The 16775-nt window shown below is 41.4% G+C and overlaps 1 protein-coding gene across 1 annotated transcript in view; it reads left to right on the top strand.

The window, feature by feature from the left end:
- The window catches only part of LOC128740195 (lachesin-like), an 86744-nt gene that overhangs the window by 19092 nt on the left and 50877 nt on the right, over nucleotides 1–16775 (top strand). Inside the window, exons 2-4 of the mRNA XM_053835724.1 lie at nucleotides 4719–4822; nucleotides 12452–12659; nucleotides 13710–13868. Coding sequence (XP_053691699.1) covers nucleotides 4719–4822; nucleotides 12452–12659; nucleotides 13710–13868 — 471 coding nt within the window. The remainder of the gene's footprint in view (nucleotides 1–4718; nucleotides 4823–12451; nucleotides 12660–13709; nucleotides 13869–16775) is intronic.

The following is a 16775-nucleotide window of genomic DNA, read 5'->3' as shown; positions in this document are numbered from 1 at the left end:
GCCTCAATTCTACTCTCGATCAAAATTCTGTTTTAAACTCAGAACTTGTGTTATATCGAGTTCTCTATATCGAGCTGCAGTAAACGTCAGCGACAGCATGTCCGGGGCTCAAAATTTGACAGCGGGCCCAAATCAGACTGCTCGCAGATGAGTGAAACGCAGTGCTGACATGCTATCTCATTTTCGCACACACGAGATGTTGGCGGCGAAAACATGGTTGTCTGCCGATGGGGTGGTTATGTCATACACTTTGATCAGAATTCAGAATTGACATTCCGATCAGAGTGGCTTTGTTAGGAATACAGAATTGATGCGTTTCTTGAGTTTATAAAAGTAAAATAAATTAAACGAATTGTGCGTTTTTTTTCAATGGTAGGGGAAGGGGGGGGAGGTATAGTTAACGTTACGTAATTTTAAGGGGGGTTATGCCAAGCGTTACTTATTGTTACATAGGGGAGGGAGGGGGGCAAAAAACTACAACTTTTGCGTTACGTAATTTGTGAACCACGCCTTGTTGGTATTAAATGTATCGTTTGTTATTCGTTTACACTTCGATAGATGAATGTAATAAATAAAAAGAGCAAACCTTGGGTTATAAATGTCTCTAAGACTTGACCCTTCTTTATCGACAGACTTCGCAGCCGGTTATTAAAGGACAGGACAACTACGGGGCTAATGAAACGATCTTATCAACGACGCTGGTAGCACCGTCCAGCCGAGATTCGAACATATGACGACTGATTTGTTAGACCAATATCGTACCTCGAAGCTAACTGGGCGGTTAATAAATAAATAAAACCTTAATCTCTTCATCTCTTCGTCTCTTCATCTCTTCATTTTTTCACATCTCCACATCTTCGTCTCTTCATTTCTTCATCTTTTCATCTCTTCATCTCCTCGTCTCTTGATCAGTTTATTTCTTCAATTCTTCATTTCTTCGTTGGTTCATCTCTTCACCTTGTCATTTCTTTACCGTTTCATCGCTTCACCTTTTCATTTCTTTACCTTTTCATCTATTCATTTTCTTCGTCTGTTCATTTTATCACCTGTTCATATCCGTATTTATTCATTTCCTTTATTTATTTATCTCATACTATAAGCACTTTATTCCATCTGTAACGAAAATCAGGCCCCTCATATGAGGCGATATTTTAGTGGTAAGCCTCGCAACTCGTTCCCTACAGGTTTGGAATAAAGCATGTAATTTTTTATTACGGTAGTTTTTATAATCGCGGGAGAGGGTGGAAGGAGGAAGTAATGAAATAAAGGTGTTTATGGTATCCAAACAAAGTTGGACAAGACGTGAAGAAGAAAGCGGGGGAAATTAGGAAAAAATTCGGAGCAGGATTTGTTCTGGGCCCGAAAATGAAGGGACGCAGAACATAACAGAATTCGTTATTGTATCACGAACTGTACAGATGTCAGTTTTCTCCAAGCCCTGTTCTTCTACTTTACAGAACCGGTCAATTGTTTCATTGTTTCATTGAAAATTTGGTCAATATCACATGATATAGATCTCAAGGTTTGCACAAGATTCAACTTTTTTTTGGAACTGTTAGGCCGCTTGGCGAACGAGGGGTCCACTGTTTCGAGGTATTAAAAGTGTAATTCTTATTTTTTAACCATTTTCAACCAACTAAGTGCAAAAGTTCCGATATTTGATATTGAGTGGCCCGTTTCAGCGAGAATTACTCATTAACAATATTAGATATCACTGCTTCCAGAGAAAAAGATCAAATATTTCCAATTTTCGCCAGGTAAACGATGGGAATCACTCCGAGTGGTGACTGCGCCTCTTTTCGCTTTCCGTTTGCACTCCACCAAAAAGTTAAATGCGGCACATGCACGTGTATCTTCCGTAAGCAAAGTCTCAGTGTCAAGTCCGTAGAGGACTACCGGTCGTTTTGTTCATCGTTAGCTTTGTGCGCCGGCGTATGCTCCTTGATTGAAACGTCTTGCAGAGGGAAAAGTAGCCTCGACTTTCAGCTTGAATGCGTCATAGTATCTCCATACACCTATTGTCTAGAGATCCCAAATATATGAACTCATCAACCACTTCCAGTTCATCACCGCAATAGTCACTGTCCGTGGGAGGTGAACGTTGTTTTCTCTGGAGCTTCTTTCTGCCATATATTTTGTTTTCGATGCATTGATTAATAACCCAATCCTCCTAGCTTCCGTTTTTAATCTGGCATACATTACCGTCTCAAAGTTTCTAGTAATGTTGTCGAGGTTGTCTGCGCAGGCAGTTGATCGGAGTTGGCTTTCTCTTGTTGAAGATCGTTCCTCTTGTTTCGAAGCTCGCTTGCCGGATTACACCTTCATCAGCGGTGTTGAATAACCCTTGCCGCAACCCTCTGCCCGATTCGAAGGGGCTCGAGAGTGCTCCGAAACACGTAGCACATCACTCGCTCCAGGGTAGCTTCGATCAGCCGCGTCAGTTTGTCCAGAAAACCGTTCTCATGCATTATCTGCCATAACTGTTTGCGTTCAACTGTATCTTATGCTGGCCTGAATTCCACGAAAATATGATGAAGGGTTTGTCGGAGAGTGAATACATTTAATCCGTAGTAGCACGGGTCGCCCAAAGAGCACGTTTGGTACTGCCTTGCCTATCTGCACCTGATATTGGTCACAAATTCTCATGCTATTGGGGATGCAAAGCATACGCATTGATTATAAAATTAACTAACATGGTAAATCTGCGGAGAAACCTGAGTACGAAATCGACCGTGCGGGAAAAAAGTACTGGAGAAAGTGCTCGCCATTAATTTTTAAAGACATGTCAGTATGCACAAAAAAAAATCTTACAGAAATGCTGCTCATAATAAAGAAAGGGAGAGGGTCAAACCGCATTGAACTACAGAAAGTTGATGGTGAACAATGTAGGTACTCTTCTCAATTTTACTTCAAATCGGAGAATAAAGAAGGAAAGTCAATTATAATTGATGTGTATACTCGAGATGGAATGATCCGTGTAAAATTAAGATGTCATATTTCAAGCGTATCCTCAAATTGACTACCTAAATCGTTCCGGAGTGGTCCTGCCGAAGTCAGCTTTTGCTTCTGTTGCACTTGCTACTCTATGACTGCAAATTTATATCACAATAACGGCTGTGTTGTTGAAATCTCAAATGCACCCCTGCAACCGTCAGACGCACTCGATGCTTTCATCGGAACGCGCATGTGAAAAACACACGCCATATGGCGACCACTACGAAATTAGTCTAACGTGTGTGTACATGAATACTGTTACTATTTAGAATCGGTTCGTCTCTCTGCACCTTCGAGCAAACCATGAAATCAGATCACACACATGAACGAATAAATGTAATTGAAAATTGGCACTCACAGCTTGAGAACCGGAAAATCAAGCTTATTAGCTGATTGAACAGTCTACCCAATAAAACAAAGCCAGCCAATTAAAATAATAACTTCGGCGGCAAGGGAATGCTGTTTATCAGTGATATATGCTCTTCATACGGTGTTTCGCGGTCAGACAGATGTATCACAAACACGCTGATATCTCATCGATCTGTTAAGCGTGCCGATGAATTGAATTTGCGTTTTTGTCTTTTGATTTAAGAATGTTGATTTCGCTAGTAGAAAACGACGGAAAATCGTCGCGTTTTAGTTGAAAGTTTGCAACGATTCACGCAAATTATGTGACGATATTACGCGATATTACTCTTTTATATGGCGTGCTAGTTGTTGTACTATCAATCAATTTATTTAGACTCAGTAATTTTAAAAATAAATTACATGGCACTCGCTGTCATGATAATTTCTAGTCATCAATGATCCTAATCTAGAGTAATAGTTGAATAATGCCATTACTTTTAGCTAAAAAATGCGCGTTAGTTTTAACAATATTTATTGTTGCTGCTTTACTACTTTGAAGGTTCTCTTACGTTGAATTATTTTCGAAATGAAAACACTTCACTAGTTGTGCTCGTTGCGATGATTTGAAGGTTGTCACATTGAGTTCAAATTCCATTTGATATCACCCCGCAAACAAACGATACCAGGCGTGGCCATATTTTCGATAAAGACGGTGACGCATGGTCGTTTACTTGACTTAGTTCATGGTTATGTGAAGCATTGAAATCAACACTTTAATTATTCTGTTGTATGGGACGAATGGGTAAAAAAATTATTTATAATGTGCAATTTACAAGCTTTTAACTAGCGCTAAACGGTTTGAAGTATATTATATTTCATTAGTTCAAGGTAAAAACATCGGATGATTACACAAATTTCGCTCGAAATCAAAATGACCCCGCTACCTTATCACTAAATTAGGCATGTTCAGTGCGCAAATCACTTTCACTCTTATTTGCGAAACGTACCTCGACTCACTCCGATTATCGCCGGTAATTTTTAATCATTTCGACATGTGACAAATCGCTGTGCTTCTGGGACGGAAAATGATGCGGTATGATTTGATTTAATTATGTGATGTAGCTAATGCCGAGTGAACAGCGTCCATAGGGGTGGATTTTCCGTACTGGAACCGTGTTTTTCTGGTAACGCGATTGTGTATACAAATATTCGTGCGGAAATCTATCTACCGCTTGCATGATAAATAATAAACGGTCTGCAGTCTGTCGCTTGTTGTGATATGAAATTTAATAATTCAATACCTTACAATATAGAACAAATCTCGTGTGCTGATATCAAATAACAGTTGCATCCGTGCTTATTTCTCTTTTCTGTAGTGATCACAGATCCGAAGTTCAGCGCTCCTATCGCGAACGTGACGGCGGCCGTTGGACGAGAAGCGACCCTGACGTGTGTAGTTCATGATCTAGGTGCATATAAGGTTTGATATTTGATTATAGTTTGTTTGGAAACTTGCTTTTGGTGTACCAATGATAAAATATTTAATGCAAACTTGCCATAACGAGAGTTTCCCAATAGCGTAGAAAATTGACCGACAAACTCAAAATCGTTTATGTCAAACCGTTTAATTGGTGCTTTGTGCATTCGTACAATATTCATCTATCGGAAATATGGCCTAAGTTACAGCATCGACGCGTACAATTTTAAATCAATACGGTTGTTAAAATGACATTTAAATTTTATTTACCTACACATTATAGAGCGGAAAGTCTGTGTGATTTTTCATTGCGATCAAAAATTTTAATTGACGAATCTTGTCGAGCTTTTATAGGTTGCTGCTATTGTTAAAAATTTTATTTTACGTTCCTTAATAACATAAAAATAATGTCTAATTACTACTCAGTCTATCTATAGAACATTTTTAGGGTTCAAAAGTTTTGAGTTATGAAGAAATTTTTATGTGTAACAATTTCGACGGGTCACCAAATGTTAACAACTTAGGATAGACACTTGATTAAGCATGTTATTCCTTTTGTATACAATCAAAATATTCTGCCCACAACTAATAGTAAATTTCCATATGAATATGATTATCATGTGCCGCATACACAAGCCTCCCAGAAATACACATAAAAATTATACGCATATGAGTAGTATGTGCAAATTTTTCGTATGCACATAAATGATAACTGTTTGGCACATAAGGAGCATTTACTGGGCACATTTACTTACTTACTTACTTACTTACTTATGTGTCCATGTCCGCCGGTCCAGCAGAACAAAGGGATGAAATCAGAGATCTCCACTGCTGACGGTTACCCGCCATGACTTTTACCTGTCTCCAGGACAGGTTCTCGTCTACAGCCCGGATGTCGTTGGCTAAGCTCCATCGCCATGAGCCTCTGGGTCTGCCTCTTCTACGCTGTCCTTGTGGATTCCAGTCGAGTGCTTCTCTGCAAACCTCGTTCGCTCCTTTCCTCAAGGTGTGTCCGATCCACTTCCACCTACGTTCACGAATTTCTGTGGCTATCGGCCGTTGATGACACCGACGATGGAGTTCCTCATTGGATATCCAGTTATCAGGCCACCAGGCACGAATGATGTATCGCAGGCACCGGTTAATGATTACCTGCAGTTTTTGCGTTATCTCCGCTGAGATGCACCACGTTTCGCAGGCATACAGCAGTTCGGATTTAACATTTGAATTAAAGATTCGGGTTTTCGCACGTAGAGTGATCTGGTTTGAGCGCCAAACGTTTCGCAGGCCTGCAAAGGCACCCCTGGCCTTCCTGATCCGTGTGGCTATAGCAGTCTTGGTACCACCATCGGGCGTTGTCTGGTTACCAAGATATTGAAAGGCGTCTACCTGCTCAACTTGTTGTCCAGCTTCTGTGAAGTTGGTGGAATTGTCAGTGTTCACTACCATAGACTTAGTTTTCGCTACATTGACTGTGAGACCTGCTGCCTGGGAGCTCTCGGAAAGGTCATCTAACTTGCTCTGCATATCGTTTCGGCGTAGTGCGAGCAAGACAATGTCGTCGGCTAGGTCGAAGTTATTTAGCTGCTCCATCGTTAGAGGATTCCAAGGCAATCCTCGATTTGGTCTGCTGTCAATCGCTCCAACTAATATCTCATCCATAACGATGAGAAACAGAAGCGGTGATAAAATGCAGCCCTGTCTCACGCCAGCAGTAACCCTTATGGGGTCGGACAAGCCGCCGTCGTGCAAAACCTTGCACGAGAACGCCTCGTACTGAGCCTCGATGAGATGGACTAGCTTATCTGGAACTCCTCTACGCCTAAGTGCGCCCCAGATGTTTTCGTGCTTGAGTCGGTCGAACGCCTTTTCGAAGTCAACGAACACCAGCAGAAGAGAGTCCTGGAATTCGTTGATCTGCTCCAATATAATGCGGAGCGTTGTGATATGGTCTACACATGATCGGCCAGCACGGAATCCAGCTTGCTGCCGCCGGAGAGTAGCGTCGATCTTCTCCTGGGTTCGGTTGAGGATTACCTTACAGAGTACTTTCAGAGTAATATAGAGCAACATGATGCCACGCCAGTTACCGCATTCAGTTAGGTCTCCTTTCTCAAGGACTTTGACCACCGGAAACGTTGCCGTTTCCCATATATTGCTGAAAAGCTGATGCATCATCTGGGCTGACAAAGATGGGTCAGCGATGAGCATTTCGGCTGAAATACAGTCCATCCCTGGCGCTCTACTGGATTTCATACTCTTGATGGCTGCTACAATTTCATCCAGCGATGGCGCCTCCGAGTTCACGCGATTAATTCGACGAACTGTAGGCGTTATACGCTGCTGATTTTGTTGGTCTCTGATATTTGAAACTCGGAAGAGTTGTTCAAAATGTTCAGTCCATCGCTTAAGCTGTTCTGTACGGTCAGTCAGTAGCTGACCAGCTCTGTCCTTTAGCGGCATCCTTGTATTTATGCTGGCACCACTAAGGCGGCGAGAAATATCGTACAACAAACGGATATCACCATTGGCGGCGGCGGTTTCTCCTTGTTCGGCTAGGGAGTTAGTCCAGGCTCTCTTGTCCCGCCTACAAGCACGTTTAACAGCCCACTCCAGTTCGGCGTATCGTTGACGGGCAGCTGTCTCAGCCGATCTGGTTCGCGCTCGTTCAATGCCGGCTTTCGCCTCTCTCCGTGTTGTTTGAGCCAATCTTCGCGTTGAAGTCGCCCATGTGGATTTGGATGTCCCCCTTCGGGATTTTCTCAACCACGCTGTTCAGCTGGCTGTAAAAACTCTCTTTCTCGTGCAGGTCGGCAGCATCTGTTGGCGCATAGCACTGGATTGCTCTAAGGTTCCTAACCCGTGTGCTGAATCTGGCAACGATTATTCGCTCATTTATCGGTTCCCACTTCATCAGGGCCGCATGTGCCCCTGGGATCAGTAGGAATCCAACTCCTCTTTCTCGAGTAGCATTTTCACCTCGTATGGCAGAGTAGAGCAAGACTTGCTCGGCTGATGTCCTGTGTTCGCCAGTACCCGGCCAGCGGACCTCGCTCAGCTCCAGGATTTCAAGCTTCAGGCGGCTAGCTTCCCTTGCAAGTTGAGCCAGCTTGCCCTGCTGGGCAAAGGTCAGTATATTCCATGTGCCGATTCGTGTCCGTGTTTTCATGCTAAAGGTCGTTGCCAATAATCCAGAGAGATTTCTTCTTTCATTTTCGGTAACTTTTTTTGTGTTCCGGTACAGTAGGTTGTTAACCTAAGGTCCTTATCCCGCTGATGGGGCTGCCATCTTAATGTGGGCGGGAGCCACTGTGCCCCCTTTCCTGTTAGCATACGACAACCGAAGTTGCGTTCCCCAGCCGGCACCTCGTGAAGGTAGGAATAGGAGTTAATTAACAGAGGTTATGGAATGCACATGTTCACTGGGCACATTGCAAAAACCTATGTGTGGGACACATAAAAACTATATGAAAAGATGTAGTTTACATGGGTATGCGCTTCAATTAATGTTTGTAAGATGTTAATTTATCAAACACAAGGAAAGTGTCACTAAGCAAAACGATTACATGCATTGTACAGGCTGCGGCAGTAAAAAATGCGAAAATGTTTATTGTGTTAATTTATGTAAGTAATGGCTTATTCCTGTTAACAGCGTATTTGTTTACGTTTATTTTTAAAAAGGGCTGCTACGCTAAGTTACGCTCACTTATACTCATCACTGTACTGGCTCATGGAAGCGAAATTTGTAAAAGTTATATATCAATGTGGGGTTTGTAGAGTTGAATGTAATCTACAATATTTCTGAACAGAGTACTGTATTATTTTTGATATTTACGCTGCAGAAAGGCTGTAAGGCTTCCGTTGGCAAACAAGCGTTTATTTAACAATAATATAGTTTACAGACCTGAATAAAGCAAAGCAAAGCCTAGGTGCAACATTCCATTATCGAAACTTGACCTTCTATTTTTCTACGACAGATTTCGCAACCAGCTGTAAGAGTGCAGGACAATTGCAGGGCCAGTTGCTGTGATCCTATTGACTCTAACAGCCTCTCCCAGTCGAGACCTGAATAATAAAGTACTCCATTTAGCAAGATGATGGACTGCACCCAGCTCAACAGCTCATACATGACAATTACAGATTTTGCTTCTATTAGGCAGTGCAGTCCAATGAGCGCAAGTGAGCGTAACTGAACGCAGTAGCCCTGTTTTTAAGGATTGCTTTTTTTGTTAAAGAAGGAATACATAATCATCCTGTTCTCCGATGATGCTGAAGCAGTTCAGCATCGATGCTGTGTCCAACAGCCGCAAATTTCCCTGTATAAATGTGAGGATATTCCGGCGAAAGTGAACGCTGGATAAGCACCATCTCGTATTTCAACGTACGAAAATTATCGTAAATACCTCTTAATAATTTCGAAATCATGAAGCCTAATAAAACGCGCACAAGTTGACATTCCATTGCTAATAATGTTAGTAGCAGCCAAACATATGATTTTCAGCAAAAGGTCGAATAGTTGTATGAAGCTGGTCGCGCTAAATTATCCCTCAATGCGTATACTGCCGCTACTCGCATAACAGTCCCATTTTCTATTGAGTGAGACTGTTATGCGATATAACCTGGTTTTGCGCATCGAATACGATTTTGTGGGATACATATCGGTACGTAATTCTCATTCGTAACCTTAATATACATATGAAAAAGCCAGTTGGATAGGATCCTAATCAAACTTCCGGCTGAGTTCATGATGTTTGGCTTGGCTAGTGTTAAAATCAATACTAAATTGTATATCAGTATTTTGAAGAACCAAGTGCTTCCCTGGGCTAAGCTCAACTTCTCTGAGGATCAGTACGTTTTTCCTACAAAAGGGTGGAGCGCGATGTCACTCGTTAAACAGGACCCAACGATGGCTGATGGAAAACATGAAGATTTGGCGGAATAATTTGTGGCCCCATAGCAGTCCGAACCTTAACCCGTCAGATTATGCGATTTGGGTGTATATTGAAGCGCACGCCCAAATCGAGTAATCTAATGGGTTTAGGTTCGGATTGCTAGGAGACACGAATCGCACCCTTGTGTGGACCATGAAGTATGTCAAACAGTGCACATGACAGTCAATATTGGAGGACTATGCTCGAAAAACGTTTTCTAGCTTCCGGCGTCGTCTTGAGGATGTCATTAAAAAAATGGAAGACACATCTAGTAAAATTTTTGAATTTTCGCATTTTTTTGCCGCACCCTGTAGGAGTAACTCTAAAAAGAAAAGAATCCGTTCAATTAGATTGTACCAACAGTTGCGTTAATGTAGCTTTAATTGATCTTCGTGTTCCTATAATTGTGCTATAGAGATCCTTTTCGTTCCATTTCTTCGGAACAATCGGCAAATTTTGATTTATTTTACTATTGTCAGAGCTGTTGGGGTTAGGATTCATTCGATCGTCCGGATAGTAGAGATAGCTTATTTACCTTAATTTATGCCTTGAATTCTTACATTAAACATATTTCTGAACAAAGTAAAATCAAACATGTCACAAACGTCACTGGAGGAACGCAAATACACATCAAAACTATTATTAGCACCGTACTTCGGTCTGTAAAATCGGAAGGTCAATAATTATGGATTCCGAAGCCGACGAGATGGTACATTCCACGGTATCTGGTACAGGAGTTTGGAGCATTTCACGCTACCTGTAATAATAAGGTCGAAAATAAACAGACGCTGCTGTTGGACGTGCCTGACTGAGAGCTGGCATCGGTCTGTGTAACTGGAAAGATTTACTGGATCATTCTACGGCAGCTGATATATGGCGAATCGCAAAAAGTTTTTCTGAATTCGTTCACTCGCAGGGATCTGCATTACGTGAGAAGGAGTTAAAACCGGAGAAGCATACTCTAAAATGCTGCGCACGAGAGAGAAAAACAGCGTCTTGAGACAATAAATGTCAGTAAATCTAGTTACATGACGTCGCATAAAATCATGCACTGTATGTATGCATGAGCAGCGACTATACTTATATGTTCGTTGAACTTCAATTTCGAGTCTATAGTGTGGTGTACCACCACCGGGAGTTACTTACTAATCCGTCCTGTCTGCTCGGCGGTCCGATATGGAAAGAGGCCGAGTCTGCTTCGTGAAGGCCCAAGTGCCCAGCATAGATGCCAGAGTCACAGATTTTTTCATCATCAGTTTCGAGCAAAAGGTAAGAGAATAATATGGAACATGATAAAGCAGGTATAATTCAATTGTTAACCTGTTTATTGCACGCTTCGTGCTGCTACATTCCGCTGCTGCCACCCTCCAAAATAGGAGGGAAAGCTGAATTGGTACAAAGCCGGTTTTTATTCGAAACCTCTGGCAGAAATCGAACAGAAATCCGGTAGAAAAACCGAGGCGAATTTTCTGCCCGAATCGGATGTATTATTTCTGCTAGTTTTCACGGGTGACTGCGGCCAGAAAACCGGCAGAATGTCTGGCAGAAAAAGTTTTTCGCTGCCAGATTTTTGTCCGATTTCTGCCGGACGCGCCTAAGCGGGGAGCTGATGCCTGTTTGCCTCATTTTCAAACACCAACACACACATAAATGGAAAGATCTATAGTGCCCAGATCGATTGGGAGAGAGCGGAGAGAGAGAGAGTTCATGTATATACTCTCATGTGATCTTGCTTGCAGCAGGGATGAATAAGGGGTGAAAATTTCACCCCTTACTTAACCATAAGTAAACGCAGCATCGACGCAACGAGGGGACTGTTCCATAACAGGGTAACCCATATCCCACAGATAGTAATGCGTAGATCAAGGATAGAGTTAACACGTTCCATACAATCCGGTCCTATTTTGGATTGATGGATAAATCACCTGATTTTTCAAGCTCTTAGAACGATATTTCGGCACCTTTTCTGTCACAGACTTTGGTTTCGTTAACCATAGTATGCCCGTTCCATGCGATCCTGCCATATATTGCCCAAGTGTAAAAACCCTTCCAACATGCCAGAGCACTGCCCAACAGAGAAATAATTATGGGTCATCGTCAAATGAAACCTGAAGAAAAACAAAACCTGTTGGAAGCTAGAAGCAGTTCAAGGCAAACTGTCGTTCTGCGGTAAACAATGTGTAGGAGGTGTACAATACAATTACGGGGTTAGTGCGACAATCCTACTGATTCTAGCAGCACCGCCTAGCCAGGATTCGAACATACGACGACTTGCTTGCTAGACCAGCATCAATTTGTATAACGCGATGTAAAGATTTGTATTACGCAGTGGGTGGTGCAATACGCCCATCGCGATATCTCAGCTGTCCATTAACCAATAAAGTTGATTTTTGGTACATTGTTCGCATGTGGTATAACCTAGTCAACTACCAAAAATCAACTTTATTGGTTAATGGACCGCTGAGATATCGCGATGGGCGTACGTTATACAAATCTTTACTGTACATTGATTTTTCTGGGTAGGGGGCATTTTCTAACAATCAATTTCATAAAACATAAGTGCAAGTCTTTGCTTTACCGCAGCATTGAAAATGTGTTAGAAATCATAAAATAATTTACTACCTAGTTATTGTAGCTTTATGTTTCCGAAGTACTATCGTAGGTATTTGAATAATTAAAACTTTGCGTTTATGTTTCACAGGTCGCGTGGCTACGAGTGGATACGCAAACCATTCTGACTATCCAGAACCATGTGATAACCAAAAACAAACGCATCGGGATTACTTACACCGAGAAGAAAACTTGGCAGTTGCGGATACGGGACATTCGTGAGAGCGATAAAGGCTGGTACATGTGCCAAATCAACACCGATCCGATGAAGAGCCAGATGGGATATTTGGATGTTGTAGGTAGTTATATGCGGCGTAGTTGTTTCGCACTTGTACCAATTGAAAGTGTCTTTTATTATTGATTTTAAATTAATTTCAATCGCGTTCAGCGCAGCACTGAATAACCAGCGACAGTGTACAGTTCTCAATTAAAACGTAATATATAATGATTTCCTGTAAACATTATCTTGTAATTAACTTCTTTCTGTTTTTATTTCTACGATACATCACGTTTGGTTGTATCGTTTTTTTACGACACAGAAAACGGTAGTTTCTTTGATGAATACTGTGGCGTCTTGAGCCACGAAAGTATGAGAAATTTTTGCCTTGTCTGGAAATCAAATTGATTTTTTTTACTTTTCGTCAAAAGAAATCAAAACAGCCAAGGTACAAGAAAAATCATACACTCAATCGTAAAAATAAACTGTAACGTAGCGAATAGAGGAACAATTTATTTATACGCTGAGGCATTACTGCCGACAGTCACGAAATATTTAAATTGGTCACCCGGATAAAGCCGTCTTTGCGCTAATGCACAGCGCTCTGGACTGAGTTCACATTCGAATAAATTTTTCTTAATACTTCCTTTACCTGAGCCCCGCTGCAGACGGTACCAATACCAGTCTGGAAGTTATGGTTTTCCATTCATGAGTTCTAGACGGTGTGAAACAAATAATTACTGTTTTCCATTTTCTCTACGCGGAGCTCTTCCGCATAGTGAGAAAGCTAAAATTTGCCTTATGTAGTATGAGGTTAACAAGTTTTCAATTGTTGTAATCCTCTCAGCCATGTTCAATCTGCTGTTCTACATTTGCAGATTTAATTCCACTAGCCATTAGTAAGCCCCAGTTTATTATGCCAAGAAATAAAAAGTTCAGCTAGAAAACTGGCTGTGAATGTCAATAATCTATGGTAATGATTTGATATGTTGGCGAAACTAGAGCAAAATGTATTCTAAATTATTTACAATATGTATCTACTGATTTTCATAATGTTGAAATAAATTATATCAAAAGCGAACCGGTTTAGTAATACATAGATACGATTTTTGCGTGCGTTTGCGGTTTCCAGTACCTCCGGATATTTTGGACTATCCTACCAGCACCGATATGGTAGCACGCGAAGGAAGCAACGTTACCTTACGTTGTGCAGCTACCGGATCGCCAGCGCCTAGTATCGTCTGGCGCAGGGAAGGAGGCGAAAACATATCACTGCAGGATGGCGAATTAGGTAAGCAAACCAGAAATCGCATTAACAGTCTTTTACCACTGCTTCAGATTGGAAATATTTTATTCATTCAAATGGTTGACGCCTATTGGAATTATTTTTTTAAAATACTTTTTGGTTTTTGCATAAAAAATACCTAATTTAAACAGTACTGAGGACATTATATTGATATTGATGATATTTTAATATTATTATACATTCAATCTTCGACTTAGGTTTGTCGTACAGACAATTGATATCTTTTAAGAGTCATAATCTAAACACGGACTTAAATAGTTATATTATTATCATACATATCACATGTTTCATTGAACCTTCGGAAACATGCTTCTAGGGGGTTAAATTGGCCATGCTGCGTGCGATAATGAACAGTTGTTAAGCAAACAGATGATCGAGTATTTCTTGACGGGATGTTTAACCGTAGTTGCGATAACAAGTGGATACAGGTGATATTATTACTGGTAATGTTAACGGTGACTGCCCTTGAAGTAGCAACCGTGTGGAATCAAGAGAAGTTGACATGAGATATCGAAGTGGTTCATAGGATGGCAGTGCTGTTGGATTATTCAAGGAAGTGAACGAAGTGCGTAGCGGATGAACGTTTTTTGAACTCGTTCAATCCTGCTGATGTTGATGGCTTGGTATGGTGCTCAGACTTGAACTCCGTACTTGAGAAAGTTTCGTACTAGGCAGCAGTATATCGACTCTAAGCAGTATATATTGCTCAAATGCTGTGCGAAGCGCTTGATGAAACTTAACACAGCGAATGCTTTTGCCATGCATGATGAGATATGCTCCGAGAAGGTCAGCTTACTATCCAATGACGGTCCGCGCTCTGTTCACGATTGGATTGGACTGTCAAGTGAACGTTATGATGTGACACTTTTTAACATCAGTTTCCATTCAATTTCTTTTTCATCAATCCAGAAGCAGGTCAATGTCTGGCTAGGGGGCTAAGGGCGATACAATCAATAACAGAAGTTATCGCACGGAACAACTTCAAATCATAAGCGAACATAAATTTCGGTGCTTTGAGCAAACTGCATAAATCATTGACGAACAATATTAAGAGCAATGATCCGAGGTGGCAACCTTGTGGGACGCGAGAGCAGATATTGAACGGCTGCGATAACGTGCCTGCAATTCGCACCGACGCGCTTCGGTTACACAAGTATGAGAAAATTCACCAATCAGGAAAACCGCTCCGTTGCAACTTTTGCACGTCGAGCCTATGCGGTACGCGCCTTGAAGAAGTCCAAATATACAGCGTCAACTTGCACTTTTTTTTCGACGCACTGCACAAGGAAGCAGGCATACCACATACAGCTTTTTCATGAATCCATGTTGCTTTTCGCTAATCGCCAATAAAGTGGTGTACATGAGAATATACTGAATTCAGGAGAAAACACTCGAAGATTTCGGAAGGGAGACATATTTCAATGTTAGCTTCAAATCTTTATTCCTGTGTCTGTAATTTCTTGCTGGAAATCTATACCTATAAAGAAGGATTTCTGTCTGTCTGTCTGTCTGTCTGTCTGTCTGTCTGTCTGTCCGTATGTTCCTTATAGAATCGAAAACTACTGAACCAATCGGCATGAAAATATGCATGTAGAGGTTTTTTGGGGCCAGGAAAGGTTTTAGTGATGGTTAGAAACCCCTCCCCCCACTAAGAGGGGGGGCTCCCATACAAATGAAACACAAATTTCTGCATAACTCGACAACTAATCAAGCAAATAGCACAAAATTTGGCATGTGGGTGTCTTCGGTGACAAGAAGTTATTCTATGGTAAATTGAGACCCCTCCCCTCTTTATAAGGGGAATTATAACTCCTCTCCTCTTTAAAAGGGGGGGCTTCCATACAAATTTCCTCATAACTCGAGAACTAATCAAGCAAATGGAACCAAATTTGGCATGTGAAGGTTTTCGAGGGCAAGAATATTTTCTATAGTAAATTAGGACCCCTCCCCACTTTAAGAGGGGGGGCTCCTGTACCAAAGAAACACAATTTTCCTCATAACTCGAGAAGTAATTAAGCAAATGGAACCAAATTTGGCACGTGGGTGTTTTTGGAGACAAAAATTTTTTCTATGATGAATTGGGACCCCTCCCCACTTTAGGAAGGGGGGCTCCTATACAAATGAAATGCAAATTTCCTCATAACTCGAGAATTACTCAATCAAATGGAACCATATTTGGCATGTGAAAGTTTTCTAGGGCATGAATATTTTATATGGTGAATTGGGACCCCTCCCAACTTTAAGAGGGGGGGCTCCTATACAAACGAAATACAAATTTCCTCATAACTCAAGAACTAATCAAGCAAATGGAACCAAATTTGGCACGTGGGTGTTTTTGGAGACAAAAACTTTTTCTATGATGAATTGGGACCCCTCCCCACTTTAGGAAGGGGGGCTCCTATACAAATGAAATGCAAATTTCCTCATAACTCGAGAATCACTCAAGCAAATGGAACCATATTTGGCATGTGAAAGTTTTCTAGGGCATGAATATTTTATATGGTGAATTGGGACCCCTCCCAACTTTAAGAGGGGGGGCTCCTATACAAACGAAATACAAATTTCCTCATAACTCAAGAACTAATCAAGCAAATGGAACCAAATTTGGCACGTGGGTGTTTTTGGAGACAAAAACTTTTTCTATGATGAACTGGGACCCCTCCTCACTTTAGGAGGGGTCCCAGTTCATCATAGAAAAAGTTTTTATTTCCTCATAACTGAAGAACTAATCAAGCAAATGGAACAAAATTTGGCATGTGAAAGTTTTCGAGGGCAAGAATATTTTCTATGGTGAATAAGGACCCCTCCCCACTTTAAAAGGGGGGGCTCATATACAAACGAAATACAAATTACCTCATAACTCGAGAACTAATCAGGCAAATGAAACAAAAT

This window comes from Sabethes cyaneus, chromosome 3 (genome assembly GCF_943734655.1).
Source record: "Sabethes cyaneus chromosome 3, idSabCyanKW18_F2, whole genome shotgun sequence".
Lineage (NCBI taxonomy): Eukaryota > Metazoa > Arthropoda > Insecta > Diptera > Culicidae > Sabethes > Sabethes cyaneus.
This window is presented reverse-complemented; position numbering and strand designations above follow the sequence as displayed.